At 45.3% G+C, this 24,801-nt stretch overlaps 1 protein-coding gene and 1 long non-coding RNA gene across 17 annotated transcripts in view; one reads left to right on the top strand and one right to left on the bottom strand.

Moving 5' to 3' along the window:
- LOC115497655 (uncharacterized) overlaps positions 1-24,801 on the top strand; it is a 66,309-nt gene that overhangs the window by 13,228 nt on the left and 28,280 nt on the right. For 14 of the 16 annotated variants that reach the window (XR_012058647.1, XR_012058635.1, XR_012058638.1 and 11 more), the window contains 7 exons: positions 13,428-13,564; positions 14,930-15,122; positions 16,918-17,016; positions 21,521-21,589; positions 21,873-21,960; positions 22,052-22,160; positions 24,462-24,565. This is a non-coding gene — a long non-coding RNA (uncharacterized lncRNA). Of the gene's footprint in view, positions 1-13,427; positions 13,565-14,929; positions 15,123-16,917; positions 17,017-17,111; positions 21,330-21,520; positions 21,590-21,869; positions 21,961-22,051; positions 22,161-24,461; positions 24,566-24,801 lie in introns of those variants that run through there. The other 2 variants (XR_012058642.1, XR_012058648.1) reach the window with 2 other exon arrangements.
- On the bottom strand, positions 2,182-17,125 carry LOC105760992 (myosin heavy chain, skeletal muscle, adult-like). Its single transcript, XM_041719809.2, has 38 exons — positions 16,904-17,125; positions 16,672-16,815; positions 16,424-16,580; positions 15,079-15,106; positions 14,866-14,980; positions 14,680-14,772; positions 14,518-14,581; positions 14,342-14,440; positions 14,128-14,231; positions 13,916-14,054; positions 13,092-13,210; positions 12,845-12,994; positions 12,328-12,498; positions 11,540-11,849; positions 11,352-11,422; positions 10,596-10,683; positions 10,385-10,502; positions 10,104-10,227; positions 9,885-10,021; positions 9,526-9,781; positions 8,793-9,035; positions 8,517-8,693; positions 8,286-8,431; positions 8,109-8,199; positions 7,631-8,020; positions 7,333-7,459; positions 7,040-7,158; positions 6,293-6,489; positions 5,813-5,996; positions 5,561-5,726; positions 5,271-5,395; positions 4,777-5,085; positions 4,476-4,679; positions 4,067-4,192; positions 3,802-3,972; positions 3,610-3,714; positions 3,371-3,466; positions 2,182-2,470 (listed from the first exon to the last, which is right to left on the bottom strand). The coding sequence occupies exons 1-38, from the start codon at positions 17,108-17,110 to the stop codon at positions 2,318-2,320; spliced, it is 5,823 nt and encodes a 1,940-aa protein (XP_041575743.2). The 5' UTR covers positions 17,111-17,125; the 3' UTR covers positions 2,182-2,317.

Below are 24,801 nucleotides of genomic sequence, written 5' to 3'. Positions count from 1 at the left end.
TGCAGGCAGGGCTGAGTCTCCATAACCATCGTGTCAGAGCCACCAGCCCCGTCACGGCTTCTCCTGCAGCACTGACTCTCCTGGGGCTCCTGAGGGACCTCAGCTGTACAGCCCTGGAGCCTTCCCTAAACGAGGGATGGGAAAGCACAGCCTGAGCAAAGGGACATGGATGGCCCCTGAAGCACTGCTGGACCTCAGAACAAACCCTGCCTCTGCCTTCATCCTCACCAGACAGAGACTCCAGGATGGCAGCTGCACTTTCAGAGCTGCACCCGTTCCTCTCTTTTCCATTTGCTGGTTAAAATGAGAGAGCCCCACACACCCCAAGGAGCCCTGACTGACTGCTGGAAGTACCTGGGCAGCTGCTGTGTTGCCCACAGGACAGCACATCCCAGCAGGGAATGGCCATGGCACTGGGCTGGCACAGGGTCGTTGCATGGGCTCCAAAGGGGAACACTCTGGATTCAGGCTCTGAGCAGGGAGAGCACACTCGGGCCCCATTCTGACGTTTAACCTTTCAGCTGGCAGTGGAGCTGGGCTGCAGTGAGTCTCTCTGGGGTAAGAATAGCAGCTGCTGCCTTGGGCTACAGCACACGTGTCCAGCTCCTCCAGGGCAGCACGTTGCCCTGCCACACAGAAGGCAGCCTACCCGCCCAGGAATGTCTTCAGGCGCTATTAGTGGAAGCAGATCATCCCCACAAACAGGCACGACCCCGCACAGGAGTCTTAGGAGAGTGGGGCTATTTTGGGCTTTTGACATTGAGCATGAAAGGAGACACGTGAGGGGCTGATCCTCCTGCCATGGGCCTCCTCCAAAGCTCCTTTCAGCCTTGTGCCCTCCTTCAGCCATGGCTCTTGTGGAGGCTGAGGGGCAGTTTGGTGTGGCCTTGGAGCACAGGAGAGGGCAGAGGGAGCTGTGAGTTTGCTGGGGGTGCAGGGCCAGCCCTCAGTGCCATCAGCAGTGCCCAGCTGTGCTCAGGGCAGGTCCTGCCTGAGGGTGCGGACCCATCCCTGAGCTCAGGGCATGGGGCCTCCTGCTTTATTCTCAACCACACCCATGAGTGTGAGAGGGGTACCAGAGGGTGTATGCAAGAGAAACGGCAGAAAGCTGGAGGAAGAAGCAGCTGTTTTTTACAAAAAATCTAAAGTAGGCTATAGTAGGTCAGAGCAGACACAGTCACACCCACAATGAGTGAGGTGCTTCTTCAGTGACATGCAAGTCATTCCCCATTGGTATCCTTTGGGACAGTGCATTTGGACAAATCATCAAAGAAACTCTCCAGGTGTCTCATGTGACAGTAGGGCTCATTGACTCCTCACTGGTCTGCATCAAGGACTTTTGCAAAATGTGACAGCTTCAGAAAGGGACATAGCTACAATGGTGGGAGCAATTTCATGAGTTGATATTGCTGAAAGGATTTCTAAATTAACTTCATAGCCCTCAGCTACCCCTAACCTGTTTGATTCAGTGTGTACACAGAGCCCCATGACCTTTGAGGTGTCTAGGAAAATCCTCCAAAGCTGAGTGCTCTCTCTTTCAGTGCAGTGAGGAGGTGTGTTGGAGCCATGGGGTGAGCAAGAGCTGGGCACTAAGGGACGGTCCTGATAGTCCTTCCAGTATGGCCACACGCAGGCTTAGCTGTTTGCCCACTCAAGAGAAACTGGCAGCAGCTGAGGAAATCTAGGGTGAGGGAGATGGCACAATGAAGGGACACTATGGGTGTCTTGTAACCGTGCTCTTTGTGACTGAAATAATCTCTGTCAAGGAACTGTCAGTCCTCCACACTGCAGTGCACTGCAGCTTCTGATGACTCTCTCAGGGATTGATGTTTATGGTTTTGAGGGCCAACAGTGCAAACAAGAGTAAGAAAAGGAAAAAGCAAAAGGACCCTCTCTTGACTCTCCCATGGGGAAAAGGCTGTGCTGAAAGGACAGTGGGAGAAGCATTAGGAGGATGTAAAGGCAGGAGCTGTACAAAGAGCTGCTGGAGACAAGAGAGAGCACAGGCTGGATTTTCAGGAGTCTCCACAGCAGTGGCCAGCCTCTAAGTTTGCAAATCCTCGATCCAGCACTGGCACCAGCTTTTCCCTTGTCCTAGAGAGAAAAAGTAAGGAAACTTCTTCTGCAATGCAATTTCTAGAGGAGAACAAAACCCTGAGAACAAAACCACTGGCCATAGTGTGTATGCAGAGGAATCTACTACAGTCTTTATTCACTAGACACTGAGGTGGGTACAAAGGCTCATGGCAGAAGGAAAGTGACCAAGAGGTTCACATTTTGTGAAGCCCTCAGGTCACTTTTGTGCCTTGTGACATTCTCACTCTTCCTCTTCTATCCTCCCATGGAACTCCCGGCTCTTGGCTCGGAGCTTGTTGACCTGTGACTCTGCAATGTCAGCCCGCTCCTCGGCTTCCTCCAGCTCGTGCTGGATCTTGCGGAACTTGGCAAGGTTGACATTGGACAGCTCCTCCTGTGTGGAGAAAGGGAGTCAGTGGTGAGGAGCCCAGGGCAGGGTCTTCATTCCTCTTGCACCTTGGCTTTGCTCAGCTGAAGCTTTTCCCTTGGGGAAAATCTCCATCTCATTTATTCCACTGCTCAAATGTCACCCTCACACGTAGCTCCTCATCCTTGCCTGTGAGGAAGATTCATTGTAGAAGGAACATAATGGGATTTAAACATAATTCTGCTTTGGAATGTGGGAAGGAAGCAAAATAGGCAACTGGAAATGTGATTTTTTTTTTTTTTTTTTTTTTTTTGTGCAGAATCAAACATTCAATTACATCTGCAGATCCTTAAGTGGGGTTAGGAAATTATGAGAGACAACAATAACAAGAGGGCTTCTCTCATAAATTGCCTTAACTGAACCAGAAGTCCTACTCTGTGCTGGACTGTTGCCACAATGAAGAAGCCATGCTCAGACAATCATAAATTCAGGGGCTGTAGGACCTCCCTCAGGGCATCTTTGACTGCTGCAAGCCTAGAAACAGGCAAAGGTTCCTTGTACAATTATAAAAGCATAACACAAAGTGGTTTGGGAGGACAATTCCAACACCTTCCATATCTGCTATCAACACTCTAAAACTAAGTTTTTTTCAAAAATTTTTAACACATTGTGTTACTGATATCAGTTATAAGACTCCTTACAGGTTGCTTTGTGTTTCCAATACAAAAAACGCTAGGTGCATTTCCCCTCCACAATAATCTTCATAAGGGCTCATTGGCATGTCTGATCTATGATCCTTTCAAAGAATTTGAAGAACTCCATTACTGACGAGTGGCATCTTCAAACTTTCTTCTATCTGTATCCTCAATGGCCAAAGCGCACCCCCCGGAAAAGAGGTTCTTGCAAAGCACTCAGAGAGATACTTACAGCCTCCTCAGATTGTCTCTTGTAGGATTTCACTTTCATTTGCAGCTTGTCCACCAGATCCTGCAGCCTGAGGACATTCTTCCTGTCTTCCTCAGACTAGAGTGTTTGACAAACACAAAAAGAGATTCAGTTCTTGTTTCTGCATCATGTGAGGTTAAATATTCCCCTTGGGGACAGTGTGTGCAAGATGTGACTCACTGTGAGAAAGCCCTGTGAGAGCAGGAGGGCTCCTGCCTTACCTGGTAGGTGAGTTCCTTCACCCTCCGCTCGTACTTGCGCACGCCCTTCACGGCTTCAGCGCTGCGCTTCTGCTCAGCATCAACCTCCCCTTCCAGCTCCCGCACCTGCAAGGACAAGCCCATCCCTGCAGCTTCCCTGGCAATGTCTCTCCAAGGACACACTCACTCAGGGACAGCCCCAGCCCTACACACCCTGGCCTCCAGCTTCTGGATCTGCTTCTTCCCTCCCTTCAGTGCCAACTGCTCGGCCTCATCCAGACGATGCTGCAGATCCTTCACTGTCTGGTCCAGGTTCTTCTTCATCCTCTCCAGGTGGGCACTGGTGTCCTGCTCCTTCTTCAGCTCTTCTGCCATCATGGCCGCCTGATCAGAGCAAAGGGTCAAAGCCATTTTGGGGCTGGAGATATTTTGGGGAGAGTACATTCATCCTCAGTGATGCCAGGAGTGCCCAACTCACATCAGTGATGGCCTTCTTGGCCTTCTCCTCAGCATTGCGGGCTTCCTGGATGGTATCCTCCATTTCACCCTGGATCTGGGCAATGTCTGTTTCCAGCTTCTTCTTGGTGTTGATCAGGCTGGTGTTCTGTGCAATGGGAAGGACATGGCAAGAGCTGAATTCTAAACTGCCATAAGAAGCCTCTGCCTAAACAAAGACTTTCCCCTTCCAGCTTTCAATTCTTACGCTGAATAATTTTTACAATGGTTGTTTGCAAAATGTCAGGTGTGGGCTTGGGGAATGGATGCAAAGCACGCCTTTCCTTGGGGACAGCAGCAGAGAGACCTTTCTAGTGCTGCCGGTTCTCTGGTAAATTCCAGCCCTCTGTGTCTGGCCAGTGTCAACAGAGCTCCTTGCTCCCTGCCCTGACCTGGCTATGGAGGAGCTGGACACGCTCACTGGCATCCAGAAGCTCCTGCTCAGCCACTTTCCTCGACCGCTCCGTCTGCTCCAGGGCTGCCCGGAGCTCCTCAATTTCAGCCTGCAGCAGGTTTGCTCTGCGCTCCACCATGGCCACCTGCTCCTTCAGGTCATCCTTTGACCTGAGAGCATCATCCAGATGGATCTGTGTGTCCTGCAAAGAGAGAGAAAAGTAATTAGTAGGTGTCGGTCGCTTGAGTAGGATGTCAGGGATCTCATTTTCCTCTTTTCTGTTGCTTTGCTGAGCAGACCTTGAGCACAGCCTGGGTGTTTCTCAGGTTCTTTTGTGCCTCTGCAGCCTGGCGGTTGGCATGGCTCAGCTGGATCTCCATTTCGTTCAGGTCTCCCTCCATCTTCTTCTTCAGCCTCAGGGCTTCATTCCTGCTCCTGATCTCAGCATCCAAGCTGCTCTGCAAGGACTCCACAACTCGGATGTGGTTTCTCTTCATCTGGTCAATCTCCTCATCCTTCTCTGCTATCTTCCTGTCAATCTCAGCCTTCACCTGGTTGAGCTCAAGCTGCAGGCGCAGGATCTTCCCCTCCTCATGTTCCAGGGAGGCCTGGACAAGTGGACACAAAAATTGATAACACCAATAAACCTACTGCTTCCTTTTAAAGAATTGCAAAATATTTTCTGATATCTCTGCCGTCTGCACACCCCAGCCTGAAGAGAGGACAACCCAGGACTTCTCAGCCTTATTTCCTCATTTCTTTACTGCTGACACCAGTGATTATGGTCATGTACCTCAGCTTCCTCCAGAGCAGCCTGGATTTCAGATTTCTCCTGCTCAATCTGCTTCTTGACTTTCTCCAGCTCATGAATCGCCTTTCCTCCTTCTGCAATTTGCTCCGTGAGGTCAGAAATCTCCTCTGTGGGAACAAAGATCAATGGCATGGTCAGGCACTGAGCAGAATGGGAAGGGCCCTGTCCCACCAAGGTGACAGGCATCTCTGCAGACCTGCAGGCACAGACCCATGGACAATGGAGGTGATGGCTGATAGTGAGAAAGGCCAGGGAGGAGCAGAGGGACTTACGCTGCAAGTTCTTGTTCTCCCGCTTCATGGTTTCCAGGTGGTCCAAGGACTCCTCATAGGCATTCCTCATCTTGAACAGCTCCGTGCTGAGAGAGCGCGACTCCTTCTGCGAGGCCTCCAGCTCAGCCTGCGTTTCCTCATACTTCTGCTTCCATTCTGCCAGGATCTGAAGAGAAATGGGGTGTGAGTAGGGCTGTGGCCATCACGGGGCCATGCTCTGGCCAGGAGTGCTGGTGCTGGAGGCCAAAAGACCTTGTCAAAGTTCTTCTGCTTCTTATCCAGAGCAGCACAGGCAGCATTGGATTTCTCCACATCAATCATCAGATCCTCCACTTCATTCTGCAGTCTCTGCTTTGTCTTTTCCAGGGAGGCACATTTGGCATTGACAGCTTCAACCTGTTCCTCTGCATCCTGCAGGCGCTGGGCGAGCTTCTTCCTGGGAGGTAAGGTCAACTCATATAATTACTGGGTGTCAATGTGTGCTTTTTACTATATTGTGCCTAATCATTTTGCAGTTTGCAGTCACTCAGTGTTAAGGGGTAGATTTATGCTGTACTTAGGCTCTGCCTTTACTATAGCACTAAATATATTATGGGATAAATTTTCTCACTTTGTATTTCTCTTCCCGAATTCATATCCATGACTTATTCCTCATAATACTGTGATGTCTCCCTTGCAATGTCACCTTTGAATTTTAAGTCTTATTTTTCTGCTTTTTCTATCACCACATACTTGGCCTCCTCGAGCTCCTCCGTGCGCTGAATCGCGTCCGTCTCGTATTTGGTTCTCCACTGGGCCACTTCGCTGTTGGCCTTGGACAGGGCTCGCTGCAGCTCCCCCTTGGCCTCCTGCTCCTCCTCATATTGTTCCCGGAGCAAGTCACAGTCGTGGCGAGCAGACTGCAGGGCATGGGCCAGGGCGTTCTTGGCCTTGGGGGCAATTGGTTTGGGACAATTAATTTCCCGTGAGATAGTAAAATGTTAACTTGATGAAAATTGTTGAAAATTCTTTGAATATGACATTTAAAGTCAGATTGAGAAAAAATTACATACTCATTCCATGTTTCGAGAATCTAGAATGCCTTCTCAGAAGAGATGACGGGTGAATTCTAAATGACAGCTATACACTGCAAATCATTGAATCTTTTAAAATATGTTTTAAAGTTTCAGCTGCCACTGTGAAATAATAGAGTAAGATGTGCAGTTTCTTTTTAGATATATCTCAATCATTTTTCATATTTCATCATAAATTGATTAAAGACCTAAAATTGTTTTTCCCTGTCTCAGTATCCACACTGGGGAGATGTCGTCCTCAGCTTTTCACACCAGAGAGGGAGGAGGTAAAATTTCTCACCTTGCTTGATAGCTCAAAAATTAAAATGATACATCTAACATTCTGATTTTATGTGAGAGTAGGAAATATCTATAAAGAAAACAGATTCTGAATCCAAAATCAACTCCCTACAGGAAGTAACTTTACCTTTATTTCTTCCTCTAAATGTCTCTTTAGTTCTTCAATCTGTTGAGTGAATGCCTGTTTGCTTCTGGATAACTGAGATATCAAACCATCTTTTTCTTCCACCTGACGTGAATATTCACCTAAGAAAGTTTTCAGACATATTGCCATTTTAAATCAATATTAACTCAGTATTTCTTTTAAGCACAGTATACCAGCTTACAGAGAATAGATAAATTTAAATAAAGCATCAATCTTTTTTACCATTATCATTGGTTACAGGTTGTTCCATTCCGGAGGGGTATAGGGTGTATTACCTGACTCTGTCTGCAGACGAGCTCTTTGAGCATTGAGGTCATTGATCATGCGCTGATGCTCTTCATCCTTGCTCTTAATCTCACTCAGCTGATCTTCCAGTGTGCGGCACATCTTCTCCAGGTTTGCCTGTGCATCAAAGTCACATAAAAAAAGAGGACTACTGCTAAGTTTGAGCATTCTGTCCTCAAGGTGAAAAAAAAAAAAATGCAACAGGATGTGGTAGCAGAATACAATCAGAATCAAAATCATGTATTAGGGCATGTATAATAGGACAGAACCATGACAGAAAAGCTGTACCTTGGCTTTGGAGACAGACTCCATGTTGCTGGCCAAGTCATCAATCTCCATCTTCAGCTCACTCTTCTCCTTCTCCAGCTTCTGCTTCACGCGTTGCAGGTTGTCAATCTGCTCGCCCAGCTCAGCTGTGCTGTCCGCGTGCTTCTTGCGCAGGGCGGCAGCCGTGGCTTCGTGCTGCAGCGTGGCCTCTTCCAGGTCACGGCGCATCTTCTGGAATTCTGCCTCACGCTTCTTGTTCATCTCCACCTGAGCTGCTGTGGCCCCTCCTGCTTCTTCCAGGCGCTCGCTGATCTCCTCCAGCTCCCTGGACAGGTCAGCGCGATGCTTCTCTGCTTTAGCGCGAGAGGTTCGCTCTGCCTCAATTTCCTCCTCCAGCTCCTCAATACGGGCCTGCAGAACACCAGGGACCCTTCACACCCGTGCCCTCCTCCTGCCTGAGCTGAGCCTGAGCAAGGCAGGGGAAGGAACACAGACTTGCCTGCAGCTCCTTGATCTTCTTCTGAAGTTGTACACCCAGGGCTTGTTCATCCTCAATGTTGCTCTGGATCTGGCTGATTTCAAAGTCTTTCCTTTGGGCCAAGTGAACCGTGTTAGAGCTCAAAGCAAAGAGACAAGCGCTGCAGCCCAGCGCTCAGTGCCCCAGAGCCGCACTTACTTCTTCAGTTTCTCATCCAGCTGCTGCTTATCATTCTCCAAATCCATGATGCTGTCCTGGGCCAGCTTCAGGTCTCCTTCCAGTTTTCTCTTAGCTCTCTCCAGGTCCACACGCAATTTCTTCTCTTGCTCCAGGGACCCTTCCAGCTAAACACAACAAGACCATCAGGGCTCTGCCAGCCAGGTCAGGCTCCATACCTGTCCTGTTCCTGCTCTATGTCTGTGTGCTTACATCATCCACTTGCTGTTCCAGCTTGGTCTTGGCTTTGGTCAGAGTATTGACTTTGTCTTCCTCTGCCTGCAGGTCATCCAGGGTCTGCTGATGGGCCTCTTGGAGGGCTTTCTTCTCTTTTGTCAGCTTCACAATGGTCTCGTCCAAGGCTGCCATCTCCTCAGTCAGGTTTTTCACCTTTGAGAAAAAGAAGCAAGCACAGACAGAAAATGGTGCTTAAAACTTTCTAACAAGACAAGTCTTTCCTGAGTGCGACTGACAGGCTCTACCTCATACCTTGTTTTCAGTGGCGTGTTTTTCCTTCTCCACCTTGGCCAGTGTTAGCTCAAGGTCATCAATATCTTTCTTCAGCTCTGAACATTCATCCTCCAGCTTCCTCTTCTTGGCTGTCAGCTCAGCATTAATTTCTTCTTCATCTTCTGCCCTTTCAGTCACCTCCTTAATTTTGGCTTCCAGCTGGATTTTGGTTTTGATGAGCTGGTCACACCTTTCCTCAGCATCAGCCAAGCTATCTGCTTCCTGGTGGGTAGAAAGAAATTTGTAGATTCTAATGTGTTTAACTTTCTCTGTTCTGACTGTTTTATCACTGAGTAGCATCTGAACCTGACCTTCAACCCCAGCAACAAAAGGTTCTTAACTGCTAGTTACCAAGAAAAGAGAGGATGGCTTTTTTTGCACCTGCATTCGCAAATACCGCTTTCTCGTGTGGTTTGCATTTTACCACAAAAATAATTCATTGTTCTACCTAGTGTCGAGGATCTACATTTGACTCCTTCCACTGAAGACAGGAGCACTTTCTCACAGTTGAAACCCTCGGTATCTTTGCACTGTCTATCAGAGTGCCTACCACATTCTCTTCCAGAATTTTTTCCGCACCTTCATGTACATATGATGGATAATTTCCAAAATTATGACTTTTGGTCTTCTATAGTCTGATCTTCTGTTCATAAAGAGCAGCCCAAATGTATATACTTATTCTCTGATTGATAAATTAAGGTGATAAACTCACAGCCTGCACTTGGAGCTGCAGGTCATTTTTCTCCTGCACCAGTTTCACCATTTTCTCCTCAAGCTCTTTCCGCTTTGCCTCAGACTTGGCAAGCTCCTCCTTGGTTTTCTCAAACTCCTGTTTCATGTTGGCCATCTCTTTCTCAGACTCTGCACTCTTCAGCAAGGGCTTGATCTTGAAGAACAGCTTCATCCATGGCCAGTGTTTGACATTCATGAATGCACGAATGTTGTACTGGATGCAGAAGATGGATTCCCTGAGGCATAATTAAAAAGTGCAATGAATATTCTCAGTCTGTTGAGCGTCTTCACTTCCCCCCAAGCAGAATGACTCTGTAACTGAAGAAGAGGAAGGTGTACCTCCGCTCCACCATTCTCTGGTACTCCATCCTCATCAGGAAGCCTCTGCATCTGGCCTGGGTGCGGGTGATGAGCTGTGCCAGCTTCTCATCCCTCATCTCCTCCAGGAGTCCCAGCAGCCCAGCTTTGAAGAACACCTTGGGAGAGGCAATGTTGCAGCACATCACTGTCAGGTAGAGAGAGCAAAGCCCAGGCAGGCAGTGAATGGGGGGTTTGTACCTTGGTGTGTCCAAATTTGTACTGGGTGTGGTCCACATCGATTGACCCAAGGAGCTTCTCAGAAGCCTTCTTGCTATCGATGAACTGTCCCTCAGGGATGGCACTGGCATTAAGCACCTTGTATCTGTGGAATCAGAAGAAGATAAGGCTATTTTTTTCCAACAAACACACAGTAGCCACTAAGCCCCATCAACTGCTTTTGTAAACAGAGCACAGCCTAAATGGAGCCATGAATGAACCAACATTGCTTTCAATGATGCTAACAAGCCCAGAGCTCTCACCTCTGCTTGAAGTCAGCATAGAGGACTCTGCTGGGGAACCCTTTCCTGCAAATCCTGATCCCTTCCAGCACGCCGTTACAGCGCAGCTGGTGCAGCACCAGCTCATGCTCCATGGCACCTAGCAATGCAGAGCACAGATGAGTGGCCCAGACTGCAGTGCAGAGGGGAATGGATGTATCAGAGCAAGCATCTTTCTGCTTGGGGCTCTTACCTGGTGTTTTAGTCTCATTGGGGATGATACAGCGCACAAAATGGGGGTGAGTGCTCCGCAGATTGGTCATCAGCTTGTTGAGATTCTCCTAGAGGAACCAGTTACGAGTGTGAGTTTCCTTGTATCGAATGTTTGATGCACCAAGCCCAGGTAATGATTTTACAACTTCTCAAGCTGGGTTTTGCAGCATTTAGATAAAGCCACAGAAACCAAAACATTTATTGTATTTGAAGATGCTGAGCAACAGACTGAAATACTACAGTGCTGCTATTGGTTCAGTTAAAACTTATATAAAATTTCACACATTCGCAAAAAATAAATTACCTAGTTTTTTCACATTCTGCCTTCAGAGTCAATCTACTTTAATTGTAAAAAATATGGAATTATTACAATGAGATGCATATCACCTTAGAAATTATTTTCAAGCCCCCTAACAAAAATGCAGGAATACTAATATTACCATTCTAGTCTGACCTAAAGACATAAAAATATGAAGATCTGAATGATATCTGCTAATTAAAAAAAAAAAAAAAAGGAAAAAAAGAAAACCACCACAAATTAGATTTCCATGATTTTTGAAGACTGAATGCTTATTTTTGAACATATTTGCCATGTTAAAATTGATGCTAGAAAACATGATGTGGAATTCCCAAAGAAATTTACCCCCTTTACAGTAATATACAATAGCTCTTTCAAATTTAATATTAGCTCATCCCCTTTCTTTAAATTTCAGAGATAACAGAGACAGTACTATACCCGGAAAAGAGCTGAGACAGTCTGGAAGGAAGAACCCTTCTTCTTGCCTCCCTTCTTGCCACCACCAGTCTCTGTGAATGGAATAAAGGAAAACAAAATTTTTAAAATTAACACAAAACAACTTTAAATGTTTTGTGTTTATGGCTTTAATTCTGTTACAATCATCCCACACTTTTCTCAAAACTGACCTGCATCTGCTCCACCATAGTTGGCAAAGAGTAAAGCCAGGGTCTTCACAGATGATTTCTGGTACAGCCCAATGACAGTTTCATTCAGAGGGTCCTTGTTCTTCTCCAGCCAGCCAGAGATGTTGTAGTCCACTGTGCCAGCATAGTGCACCAGGGAGAAGTGAGCCTCAGCCTTGCCTTTGGCAGGTTTGGGCTTCTGGAAGTTGTTGGACTTGCCCAGGTGCTGGTCATAGAGCTTGTTCTTGAAAGAGGTGTCAGTTGCCTTGGGGAACATGCACTCCTCTTCCAGGATGGAGAAGATGCCCATGGGCTGGGAGAGATTATGACAGACAAGAGGGAGAAACAGGTTAGAAAGGAGACATCTCTTGGTTGGAAAGTTGCTGAAGTCAGAAAAGGAAGCTGTTCCCATAGGGACTTTAAGACTGAGAAAATCAACTAAGGCTCAACTTTTTTCAGTGCTGCTGTTTCATTCAAAATTATGAAAATGCCTTTACTGATGAAATTATGATAGATATGACAATGTAAAATACTGTTCTCTCCATAAATCCTGTTTACTGATAAGTATTTAGATAATTTGACCACCTTTTTCACTTCATTTTGTAATTTGGCAATGAATTCTCTCACCAAAAGTCCTGGTATCTGAGTAATGATCCCCAAAAACTCTAGTACCCTGTTTCCACTTTCATAAAGCATATATTTGAAGAGGCCAAAATATTCTCATATACTTCTTAGCTGTTTCTCTTGCCAAGCATCGAACAATTTATATTAAACTTGAACAGGAAGGATACCTTCTCAATGAGCTCAATGCAGGCAGCCAGGTCCATCCCAAAATCAATGAATGTCCATTCAATCCCCTCCTTCTTGTACTCCTCCTGCTCCAGCACGAACATGTGGTGGTTGAAGAACTGTTGCAGTTTCTCATTGGTGAAGTTGATGCACAGCTGCTCAAAGCTGTTGTACTGCGAGACATAAAAAGACATACAATGCTTTCAAGGATCAGCAATATACCAGGGTGTTTTCTTGTACAATCTTAATTCACCATGTTTTATACTTTAAGTACAAGTTGTCTCCCTGTGTTGTTTTCCTTTGCTATCTCTCTAGGATAGGCTTTGTATTTAGACAAGAGAGGTTTCTAATTTAGAATAATTAAAAAATTATTTTTCTATTCTATTGTTTTTTCAGGATTAAAAACATGATTCCAAAAGCCGTATGATTAAGTTTAAGGAGACGGTCACTTCTGTGAAATATATTTCAAGTTTCTCAATTATAATTCTATAAAAATGCTAGGAAAACTGTGCTCCTTACATCAAAGATCTCGAAGCCAGCAATGTCCAGGACACCAATGAAGTACTGCCTGGGCTGCTTCGTGTCCAGCTGCTGGTTAATGCGAACAACCATCCACAGGAACATCTTCTCATAGACAGCCTTTGCCAGGGCACCCACTGAATTGTTCACCTAAAGCATAGAGAAAGCTTTGGAGATTACTATACACGGCAGAGGAGAATCAATGGGAACCATCACAGCATGCTCCACATTACCATATTTTTTCTACCTGCTGCACGGTTTGGCCTTTGGTCACGTATTCATTCCCCACCTTGACGCGGGGGTAGCAGAGGGCCTTGAGCAGGTCTGCTGAGTTCAGACCCATCAGGTAGGCAGCCTTGTCAGCAACTATCAGCAGAAAAGACAGAAGAGTAGATATTTAAAAATTCCTAAAAGTCAGTGCTTGAGTGTCCCAATTGTGTTGTCCACAAGGTTGCACAACAGTATCTGTCAAAGCTAAAAAGCTAGTTTCTCTTTTTGTGTTCAGAACTCAGAGTCCATAACTTTCTGAGCTTCAGTTTCTGCAAACATTCTTCAAGAGCTCATTGTCTTTATCATCTTTCAGGTGACAGTATGGAACTTCAAACTTTCTAGTCATATAGGAGGAGGATTTTCACTCAGAAAGATGGAGGTATGGACTGTCCTTCCAGCTGTGCAGTGATTAATGAAGTACACATCTCATGTCAGAGTTCGCTCCAGTAGGTGAGTGTGAGGAGGAGCACAGCCTTCTGTCTTGTTAGGGCTGAGCCATTTCACTGCTCCATACTATAGCAGAGCTTGCAAGGTGTATTTCAACTTAAGTATGATTAGCAATGTTACAGCAATTGACATGAAAGTCTCCTGGCTTCCTGTTGGTGTACATTGGATCTCTTATATAGTAGTCACAGAGGAAAAAGTACAGATATCATTAAAAGAGACAAATGCCTCAACTGGCATCTAGTCATGGAGTAACTACTGTTATTCTTAGTTTACACATTTAGAGCCTGAAATCTGCATAAGTCCTTATGTAATAAAGACTATCTCCTTTGGAAAGCTTGTAGTCTCTGCTGATACCTTCTGTGCCATCAGGCTCTGCCTGCTCCTCACGCTGCTTCTGCTTGAACTTCAAGTTCCCATAGTGCATGACAGCCCCTGTCAGCTTGTAGATGGCTGTTTTCTCATCAGCACTGAAGCCCAAGATGTCAATGGCACTCTGGGAAAAGAAACACAATGTATATATACCAGGGCTCAAGTCGACCAGATGGTCATTTGGTAAAGTTACTCACATCTGTGGCCATCAGCTCCTCCTGGTCATCAATGCTGGGAACTGTGATCTCACCCTGACTCACAAAGTGGAAATCATAAGGGTTGGTAGTAATTAGGAGCATGTCTGAAAGCAGCAGAAGGAGAAAAAGAAGTTTAATTTAGTTTCCAGATAGCACAATAACACAGATAACTATTGCTCAGTGATCTTCAAAAAAAGTTAGTGATCTTTCCTACCAATTAGCTCTGGCTTCTTGTTGGACATGATCTGATAAAAGATGTGGTAGCTCCTTTCCGCCTTGAGCTGGAAAGTGACTCTGGACTTCTCCAGCAGATCTGGAAAGTAGGACACAGTCAAGCACAAGAAGTGGGGAAGGCTGGAGGAAAGGGGGATCAGGTCAGAAGGGTCTTACATGTTTCAATGTCAGCAGAAGCCAGTTTGCCTGTGGCACCAAAATGGATTCTGATGAATTTACCCTGAAAGCAGTAGGAAAGTCAATTGAGATATATTTTATCAACCTGGATAGCAAGAATATTCAAATTGATGTTGACACTTGTCCCAAGTAACAACTCACAAAGCGTGAGGAGTTGTCATTCCTCACGGTCTTGGCGTTTCCAAAGGCCTCCAGCAGTGGGTTGGCGCTGATGATTTGATCCTCAAGCGTTCCCTGCAGGGTGATAATTATTGCTAGTTATCCTTTTCAAAAATCATGTCAAGAACAAAGGAAAGCATTGATCCCAACATGTATCTACTAATTTACCTGCATTTTGCCTGATGCATGTTCCTCCTTCTTCTTCTCTCCACTGGCTGCAATTGTTGCAAAGTACTGGATGACACGCTTGGTGTTCACAGTCTTCCCGGCCCCGGATTCTCCGCTGCCAAAGTCAAGAGAGAAGCAGAGGGTGCGTGGTCAGGCAGGAGGGGCCCTGGCACCGGGCAGCCCCACAGGGACCCGCGCAGGGGGTGTACGTACGTGATCAGGATGGACTGGTTCTCCCGATCTGTGAAGAGACAGAGGTAAGAAACAGAGATAACAAAAGACAAATAAGAAATTCAACAACTACGAGAAAAATAAGAAGTGATGCTTCCAAAGGATCGAGGAACAGAAAACAGAAAAAAGTGCCCAGGGAATTCTAGTGGGTACTTTTGATGCTGGTCAGCAGTACTGCAGCTCTTCTATACAGCACTGAAACTGGTTCAATAAAGGAATCACTGCAGAGAAACTTCAGTAATCTTATGCCTTTCCTGACATTGTCTTTCCATCAAGCTGTTTATTTTTCTTTTAATCGGCAAGTACAGGTTATGAAAATATTGAGGTTATAATTGTTTTGTATGTAAATCTTCTGAAGCTAGAAGTCTCTAAAATAATCTTATCAAAATTTAGCGGGATCATTAATTACAGAAACATCTGACCAACATCTTTCATCCTTTTTCACCTCTATTTTTTTAATCCCTATATATACAGAAATTATGCATTCTTTAGGTTATATATCAACAAGATTAATTTTTTATTTTTCTATTCTGAATGTATTTCCCAGAGTCTAAGAAAAGAACAGGAGGACAAGTTCTAAATCCTACACACCTTTTATTTCAATACATGTATAAGGAAGAGAAAATGAAGGGCAAAAAGAAGAGGGAAAAGCAGAAAGAAATTTTTTGAAGTCACTCAATTTCAATCCTAAAAGCTTTATTTTTACTTTGATATTGTTTTATGAAGCTTACTTTTCACTATACAGTGCAATTGATTTATACATGCAGCTACAGATCAGTGCACAAGTTCCAGAGATCATTAAAAGCTGCATGTAATTTAGATCACATGGCCATCATCTATGTAATGAAATTCATTTGCATATTAAATGCCTCAGGTAAGGCTTACATACCTCTTTAAGGTAGAGCTTTCTGTTTTATTTGTCAGCACTGATGCTTGAAAATTTAAATTAATATTATGCACATCATTTATAGGGTATGTATCATTTAACTGCACCCTGTACTCTGTCTGAGACAAATTTAGTGATTAAGATGCATAAGTCCATCTATATATATAAATTCCATTATAGGCATAAGGTCTACACCACAAAATAGGTGATTTCTTTCCAGTGAATTTACACCCACTAGGTTATGTCCAGGTCTTTAGTGATTCTAATGAGAACACTGACACTTAGCTCTCACAGACCATTGGAGTTAAGTGCATTAATACTCTATCAATTTCACACACACACATTTTTTTAAGCATGACATGATATTTCCAGAGAATACCCTACATTTCCCTCTACATATAGACAATTTCAAGAGCAGCTCAAAGAAAATCAAGTACTCACCAGTCAGCATGGACTGATAGGCGTTGTCAGAGATGGAGAAGATGTGTGGAGGGGCCTCCTGGCGCTTCTTGCCTCGGTAGGCCAACACCACCTCGGGGTTGTACACCGGCAGCCACTTGTAGGGGTTGACAGTGACGCAGAAGAGACCCGAGTAGGTCTGTGAGGAAGGGACACAGCACTCAGGCTTGCCCTGAGCCTGGCCCAGCAGCTCCTGAGGCTGCCCAGGGGAAGCTGCTGCTGCCACTTACGTAGATCATCCAGGCTGCGTAACGCTCTTTGAGGTTGTACAGCACGGCGGGTTCGTGGAGGTGGGTCATCATGGCCATGTCCTCGATTTTGTCATACTTGGGAGGGTTCATGGAGAAGACTTGGTCTTCCTTCACAGTCAGGGTCTGCCAAGGAAACAAAAGATCCTCATGTATCACCTAAAAGCTCAAAGTGGGAATCAAATATTGTCCTTCAGCTTTGTTTTTGACTCACCTCTCCCCCTTCAGTCTTGACAGTGACTTTGCCCAATTCCCTGCTCTGGATTGTCCCTTTCACAAAGGATTCTTTGGGATGAGACACAAAGACTGATGACTTGGCATCAAAAGGTTTGTTCTGAGCTGCAATTCTCTCCTTCTCTGATTTTCGGAGGTAAGGAGCTGCCTCCCCAAAAACAGCCATCTCAGCGTCTCCAGAGGCCATGTCTGCCCTCCAATGAAAGCTTGTCAGCAGAGGTATCTTGTGAAGAACAAAATGTTACTGGTCATCAAGAAGAATAATACAATTAATACTGATGAGAATGCTCTTTGATGTTTAGCAAATAAATTCCTAGTTAATCTCCAAAATTAACTCTTAGGAAGAAACCATTTAAATCCACTTCAATTTGAAGTCAAAAGTATCATTTTCTCTTACCCAGGAGTAAGCCTTAGACTTCTACAACATGTAGATCTTGTAACAGTAAATAGAACTTTTTAATATTGAGTACAATTTGGTAAGTCACCATGAATTCTGACAAGGTTTGAGTTTTTCACGTAAAATAATCTACAGTCATAGAAAAATCACTTTCTGTTCTGGTTCTTAATTATGAGCAATGGGTCTTCAAGAGAGTACTTTCTTGCTGAAAGGATTATCTTTTCTGTTAAAAATGTAAAATTACTTCATTTTTTAGATCCTCCCTATTTCCAACTATCTAGCCTAAGCAAGTTCAGCTGGAATATAAGAGGATTTAGGAAGAGAATTTGTGCAGCTATTTAAAAGTCCTGTCCTAGAAAATAGATTAGGAATGGATTATTCAGTGTATTGCCTTTGGGTAACAGCTTGTATCCTGGAATATGGCCAGCCCTGTAAAATAGGAATGGCAGTTGTTTCTTATTGCTGAACACAATTCCATAAAATACTGTAGATTGAAAATACAGGCATGCATCAAAATTACACTGAAAACTTTTGTTCACATGGGCACTCCCTCATGGAAATGGTTGCTAGAGACAGAAGAAATGAAACAGGATATTGCAATGACATTTTTCTCTTTCTTCAATCTCATGAAATGCATGCACTTACCTGGAAGCCTTCTGCGGAGACAGGGTAGACTTGCCTTTGGCAGATTTTATAGTGTCTCGTCTGAAGATGATGCAGATGGTCCCCCTTTCTTCGGTCAAAACATTTCTGGCAAACCTTTTTTGGCCAAGCATTGTCTGTCAAACTAAGGGCATAATTGTCACTTGATTTGAATGATATAATTAGAACATTTTTATGTCTTACTGACTGCGTGAATACATCTATAAATAATTTGTCAAGAGTGTTAAGGAGAGAATCTAGACTACTCAAGGCACTTAGAGAACTTGCATGGTTCTATTGCTGCCTTTCTCAGTGATGTGCTCCTTGACCCATGGTCGTTTCCTTGGTATGTTTATACCACAACTTTTCAGCCATGTAATGGTGATGACAACGCCTATGATGCTTTAAGAACATATGCATTGGGAGGAACAGGGAAAATATGTCAAAAACTAGCAAATAATGTTGGGAGCCACTTTTCAGTGGTATTTTCTAAAAAGCAGGAAGTAAAATTCTATTACAGCTGAGTTTTTTGTATATGACACTCTCAATAGCTGAAAATATTTGACATAAAGTGAGCTGGGAGCCTGATCCCAAGTAATGGGAGACTCTACTTTGATATGGAGCTCTTGAATAGATTCCTGAGCTGACTGTTGAGGAATCAAATGTTGCAAATGAGTTAAGGTTGCTTAAAGTATCACCATGAAAGGCATTAGTGAAAGAGGGTTCAGTATAAATTTGCAAAAGCACAACAAAGTTTGATGTCAAGGTTTGCTTTATTACTTGCTACAAAGATCAAGAAAAATCTACTAAGAATTCCTTTAGAATGATTTGCATAACAACTGGGGATGCAAAGAGTGAGGGTAAAAAGCATAAGAAAAATAATCCTGTTGAGTTATGAGGTTCACAGAGGGCCCCTTGACTTCTAAACTCCTGACAGAGTCTAGGTGCAGTTGGATCTAATCATAATACCAGACCTGGTCAAAAGTTTGTGTGTAAGGGTTTTAGTGGGACTTAATCATTGGATAATTTGACATTCAAAAAGTGATTCAAATGGTTTTACTATAATTGCAACAGTGACTTAATTATAGATCCCAAATAGCAACATTAACACTATACTTGCCATAGAGTGCTTAAATGAACTCACACATGCACACACGCAGACACAAGAGTGCGTGTATAAATGTTCAAGGGTTACACCTGTTAAAAGTTCCTTCTGAGTTCAGTGAAGTTTTCACTTCAAATGTCTTGGAATTTCTTAGTGGGCAAAAGCTGAGCCTCAGGGACTGGAGGATATTGCTCTGTGAATCAGCTTTTGGTGAATTTTTTGAAAACCAACCTTCAATTTTTCACAAACTTTAGAGTTCATGAGTTTTGAGAGGCACCTCACTTAGAGGGAGATATTGGTTGCTGCCAGTATGAGTAATTCAGTTCTGAGGAACGTATACTGACTGTAGCACTGTTTGCCTTTTTTGGTTGAACAGCAGACTCATACTGAACAAACTGCACTCAGGAGAGATGAAAACTGGGAAGCTGAGTTCTTTCTAGCTCTTGCCATGTCCAGCTCTGAAGTCCTGTGTTAAAATTTCTCCATGTCCATGCTGTTCAGAGAATTCGGGTTCCTCAAGTTTCTTGCTTCAGGCTCTTCACCAAGTATCTCCTCGTTTCTCAGCAGCTGTCCTTTCAGGACAGAAATACCAACTGCAAATAAAGAAGGGGCTAAGACACTGCTCAAGCAACTCATCTAACACCCAAAGGAAACTACAACTGCTCCATACAGTATGGGCAGATGTTATTTTGGGTTCTAGTATTCACTGCCAGTGAGTGCTTGTAGAAATCACTAATTAGGAATGAGCTACTATCTGGGTAAGACACCAGGGCTCTTCACTATGTTCTTCCTCCTTGTAAAACTTAATTTCATTCCCTCCATTAGCAAGATTATTAAAACATTCTCAATTTCATTTTCTTTGGGATGATTGTTTATTTTCTCTTGTAACTTAAACAATTCTGTTGCAGAGTGAAATATTACTGTGGTGTTTCCTTCCTGATAAAAGAATTCTCTTTACAACTGGGCAGAGCTTAGGGTGCAGTGGAGAGGGCAGGTGGTTGGCTTTGCTGAGTTCTCCTCCAGGGAGTGAAGTGATATCATGTTTAGGGAAGTCCACCTCCTTCTTCTCTGAAAGGGTTGTCAAGCCCTGGAACAGGCTGCTCAGGGTGGGAGTGGACTGCCCATCCCTGGAGAGACTTAAAAGATGTGTGGGGACATGGTTTAGTGGTAGACTTGGCAGTGCTGTGGTAATGGTGAAACATAATGATTTTAGAGGTCTTTTCCAACCCAAATGGAGACCTCATGACACTATCACATTGTGGAGAGTACAGGGCAGCAGGAGGAGCAATTGTTCTGATTTCTTTTCCTGCTTTTATTTCTGCAGTCATGTTAGGATACTTGACACACCACCTTCATCTCTTTTATTTTCCCTGTGTCTGCTAAACTGTTTGGCATTACCTCAAGAATACTGAATGGCAGTCATTGCCAAGTCCTCCCCTTAGTTGTCAGCTAGGATTTGCAGGAATTGTTCAAAAAAAGGATATAATTTCAGTATAGATTGCCTGAATTCACTTCTATTGGGAAATGAGTATTTAGTACCGTGTCCTTATAGTCTACTAAGAGAGGGGGAAAAAAAAGTATTTTGTTCAGTGCCTTGATTCTACATTAAAAAAACATTTATGGCAATGTGAGACCTAGCTGCTGGAATATCACTTTCTGGTCTAATGTTTTTTTTCTAGACAGACTCTGTAAGTCATACATAGTGGGATACTATGCCTCCAAAATAAATGGCAACATTTGAATTCTAGAATTAGGGCATTAACATATAGCACTTTTGAGGTAAAAAACGCATCACCATCTCAAAACAGCAGAGACTGAGATAGTGACAGTGGCAGACACAAAAGTCATGTACTTTAGAACTATACTTACAAGTCTTCTAGAAAGAACAACGGTGTAGGAAGGAATCTGAATTACTTGCTCATTATTTTCCTCCACTGCTAAAAAAAAAAAAAAAAAAAAAAAAAAAAGAGATCTTAAATCCTTGCAGGGTTTTGGGCTTGCAAGTGCTGCTGTCTGCACTGCTATCATTAAAGTAGGGCCTGCCTAAGAGAAGTCAGTTTTCTCTGCAGCATGTCATGGACAGTCTGACAGGGAATGCTCAGCCCCTGCTGCAGCAGCTTTTCTGCTGCCCTCTGTGTAAAATGAGAGCTCCCAGGAATGTTAGCAGAAGGCAAGCAGAAATGTCAGAGCACTGCTCTGCAGCAGCACCGCTCACCCCTGTACTTCTGCTCAGATATGACTGGACACTGAGCCCTGGAGAGGGTAAGAGCACATTTTCCATATTAAAAGGTTGGTTTTCAATTCAGTGTTGCTCCATCAAGGTTCATGCTTTCAATGTTGAAGCATGCTCAGTGTTATGAGCAGAACATACTCAGTCTGTAATTTTGATGTGACATCTGGTTAGGAAATTTTCCATTGAACTAATTTATTATTTCTAATATATGTGGCTGAAGGAATAGGCTGAAGGAATTGCTAGAAGCAATACATGATTTCTGAGGAAGAACTACTGAGGACCATAAATGGTAAGACTAAAAAGCTGCAGGTAAAGAATAGGCCACCCATTCTTTACCATGGCAAGTGTGAAGAAATTTTCATAATTTCTGTGTCTAAGTGTGAGAACCTGTGAAGATAAGGTGAGTGTCACAGACTGGCCATGGAGGGGCTGTGGTGGCCTTGCTGTCCCTTCTGCTCTGGTCAGAAATTAATTTCTGTAGATCTTAATGTGATTGATCTCCACTATATGTCAACTAAAGTGAATGCACCTGTCCTAGGAGGAACTTTAATTATAAATTTGTTTCCAAGTAGGTTCCCACAGAGAGGTATTCTTGGAAGTCTTGGAGTGAGTTTAAGCTGAACATGAGAGGCAAATAAACTGAATAACTGAACATGAGAGGCAAGTAAATCCATAATCTGGGATTAGAGGATGGGTAGTTTCAAGAGCACGCCACTAATGTGCCGCAATTCACACTCTTCTGTCTCCACAGACACATCAATGGAAGAGGACTGGGCAGTAGATCCCATCCAAGGAGGTGACGCTTGGGATGCCCTTTCTATCCCCTGCCAAGCAGCTGAGGAGCTCTTATTACAGAGCAGGTGAGTGGGGTGGGCAACCTGGCAGATAGGAAGAGGTAATTGAAGCAGCAAGTAACTATGAGAGCAGGAAGGAAGGGGAAGGAAAAGGAAATATTGAAGAAACATGGTATTAACCACTGCAGGAAACTCTATCATAACCCAAAATAAGATGTCCTTGCAAGATCAAAGGTTCGTGTAGCCCAATTTCCTGTCTTTGAAAGTGATGCTCAGGAAGGATCATCAGCATAGTATAGCACTTCGACACAGCTCTCCTACTTCCAATAATTTGTATTTATGGAATCCCAGAGCAGAATGCAGTGTCTAAGTACTTAACAGCTCATGGAGGAATTTTAACTGACGAATTTCCAAAGCAATTTTTGAACTCATAAAGTGTTCCCTGAGCATAGGTCATGTTACTGTGATCCTCTACTGACCAAGGCCAGCCCACAGAAGGGAGATCACCTTGCTGGTGTGCAGAGGAGCAGGGCCCAGAGCAGGTGCCCTGGATGGCTCCAGGCTGCCATCCCCTGGCCCTGGGGCCTGGAGCAGAGGGCCGGCTCAGCTGCTGCCCCGGGAGCTCCCTGTGACTGACAGGAGCCTGATGGGGCCGTGGAGCGGCACCCCCAGCTCCCCTCACCAGGAATAATGCTGTCGGCTTCCTGCCAAGGATCCTAAAGGAACTTGGTCTCAGGTGACAAGGCTCAAGCTGAGGAGAAAGCTGGTGCCACCTGTGCTGTCAGAGCAACAGCCAAGGCCTGAGGGGGAAGGCACAGCCACCATCCCACTGATGTCCTGGGCTCAGTGTCCTTTGCCTGAGGCCCCATAGTGACTGCACCTGGCTGGGACACGGCTTTCCTGAGCTCTCCAGAGGGCCGGGGGAGTCAAGGTGCAGGCAGGGCTGAGTCTCCATAACCATCGTGTCAGAGCCACCAGCCCCGTCACGGCTTCTCCTGCAGCACTGACTCTCCTGGGGCTCCTGAGGGACCTCTGCTGTACAGCCCTGGAGCTTTCCCTAAATGAGGGATGGGAAAGCACAGCCTGAGCAAAGGGACATGGATGGCCCCTGCAGCACTGCTGGACCTCAGAACAAACCCTGCCTCTGCCTTCATCCTCACCAGACAGAGACTCCAGAATGGCAGCTGCACTTTCAGAGCTGCACCCCTTCCTCTCTTTTCCATTTGCTGGTTAAAATGAGAGAGCCCCACACACCCCAGGGAGCCCTGACTGACTGCTGGAAGTACCTGGGCAGCTGCTGTGTTGCCCACAGGACAGCACATCCCAGCAGGGAATGGCCATGGCACTGGGCTGGCACAGGGCCGTTGCATGGGCTCCAAAGGGGAACACTCTGGATTCAGGCTCTGAGCAGGGAGAGCACACTCGGGCCCCATTCTGACGTTTAACCTTTCAGCTGGCAGTGGAGCTGGGCTGCAGTGAGTCTCTCTGGGGTAAGAATAGCAGCTGCTGCCTTGGGCTACAGCACACGTGTCCAGCTCCTCCAGGGCAGCACGTTGCCCTGCCACACAGAAGGCAGCCTACCCGCCCAGGAATGTCTTCAGGCGCTATTAGTGGAAGCAGATCATCCCCACAAACAGGCACGACCCCGCACAGGAGTCTTAGGAGAGTGGGGCTATTTTGGGCTTTTGACATTGAGCATGAAAGGAGACACGTGAGGGGCTGATCCTCCTGCCATGGGCCTCCTCCAAAGCTCCTTTCAGCCTTGTCCCCTCCTTCAGCCATGGCTCTTGTGGAGGCTGAGGGGCAGTTTGGTGTGGCTTTGGAGCACAGGAAAGGGCAGAGGGAGCTGTGAGTTTGCTCTGAGGGCAGGGCCAGCCCTCAGTGCCATCAGCAGTGCCCAGCTTTGCTCAGGGCAGGTCCTGCCTGAGGGTGCGGACCCATCCCTGAGTCTCTGAAGTTAGTGCTTGTACCAGCCATTACAGCCAACAAGGATACTCACAGATTTTTTGTGCCATCTGGACTCTACCCAGACCCACCTGAAGCTTTGGAGATATCCCCAGGTGGGACTGCTCCCAAGAGGAGCAGCTGGCTTCTAGGTGGGCTTGGGCAGGCAAAGGTTCATGCCATGAGGCCCGTCTGTAGTGACAGAACAATGCACACGGTGAGGCAAAGAGAAAGACTGCAGGGAATGAGGAGGGAAGAACAAGGTTAGGAGTCTGCTAAGGAGCCCTTGGGAAAAGTTATGCAGTATCTTGAGAAGGAAGTACAAGTCTGGCATCTCTGCAAGGCCTTGGGTGGCTTTCTGAAGGTCTGGGATCGAAAGCTGAGGTCTACTCCTAAAGAACCATCTCCCATTTCTCTCCACAGACAACACCAACAGATTCTGCTCATCACTGCTTGTCAGTGACACTGGAATCAGGCTGACCTTCCAGCAAAAGCTGGTGTGCTGGTGAGGCTTCATTGTGAGCCAGGTAAGGTGAGAGCCCTTGGGATATTGCTGTTATGAGTGTAACAAATAGCAGAGTGGTCAATTTCAACCTACCTTCAGTGTTGAGACTGTTGACAAACAGAACCCAAAATGGTGTTTCAGGTTTGTGAGAACCAGCATCACAAGCGAGAGTAGGAAAAGGAAAAAGCAAAAGGACCCCCTCTTGACTCTCCCATGGGAAAAAGGCTGTGCTGAAAGGACAGTGGGAGAAGCATTAGG

Source organism: Taeniopygia guttata, chromosome 18 (assembly GCF_048771995.1).
Source record: "Taeniopygia guttata chromosome 18, bTaeGut7.mat, whole genome shotgun sequence".
Lineage (NCBI taxonomy): Eukaryota > Metazoa > Chordata > Aves > Passeriformes > Estrildidae > Taeniopygia > Taeniopygia guttata.
The sequence above is the reverse complement of the archived record's forward strand: the minus strand, read 5'-3'. Positions and strand labels throughout refer to the sequence as shown.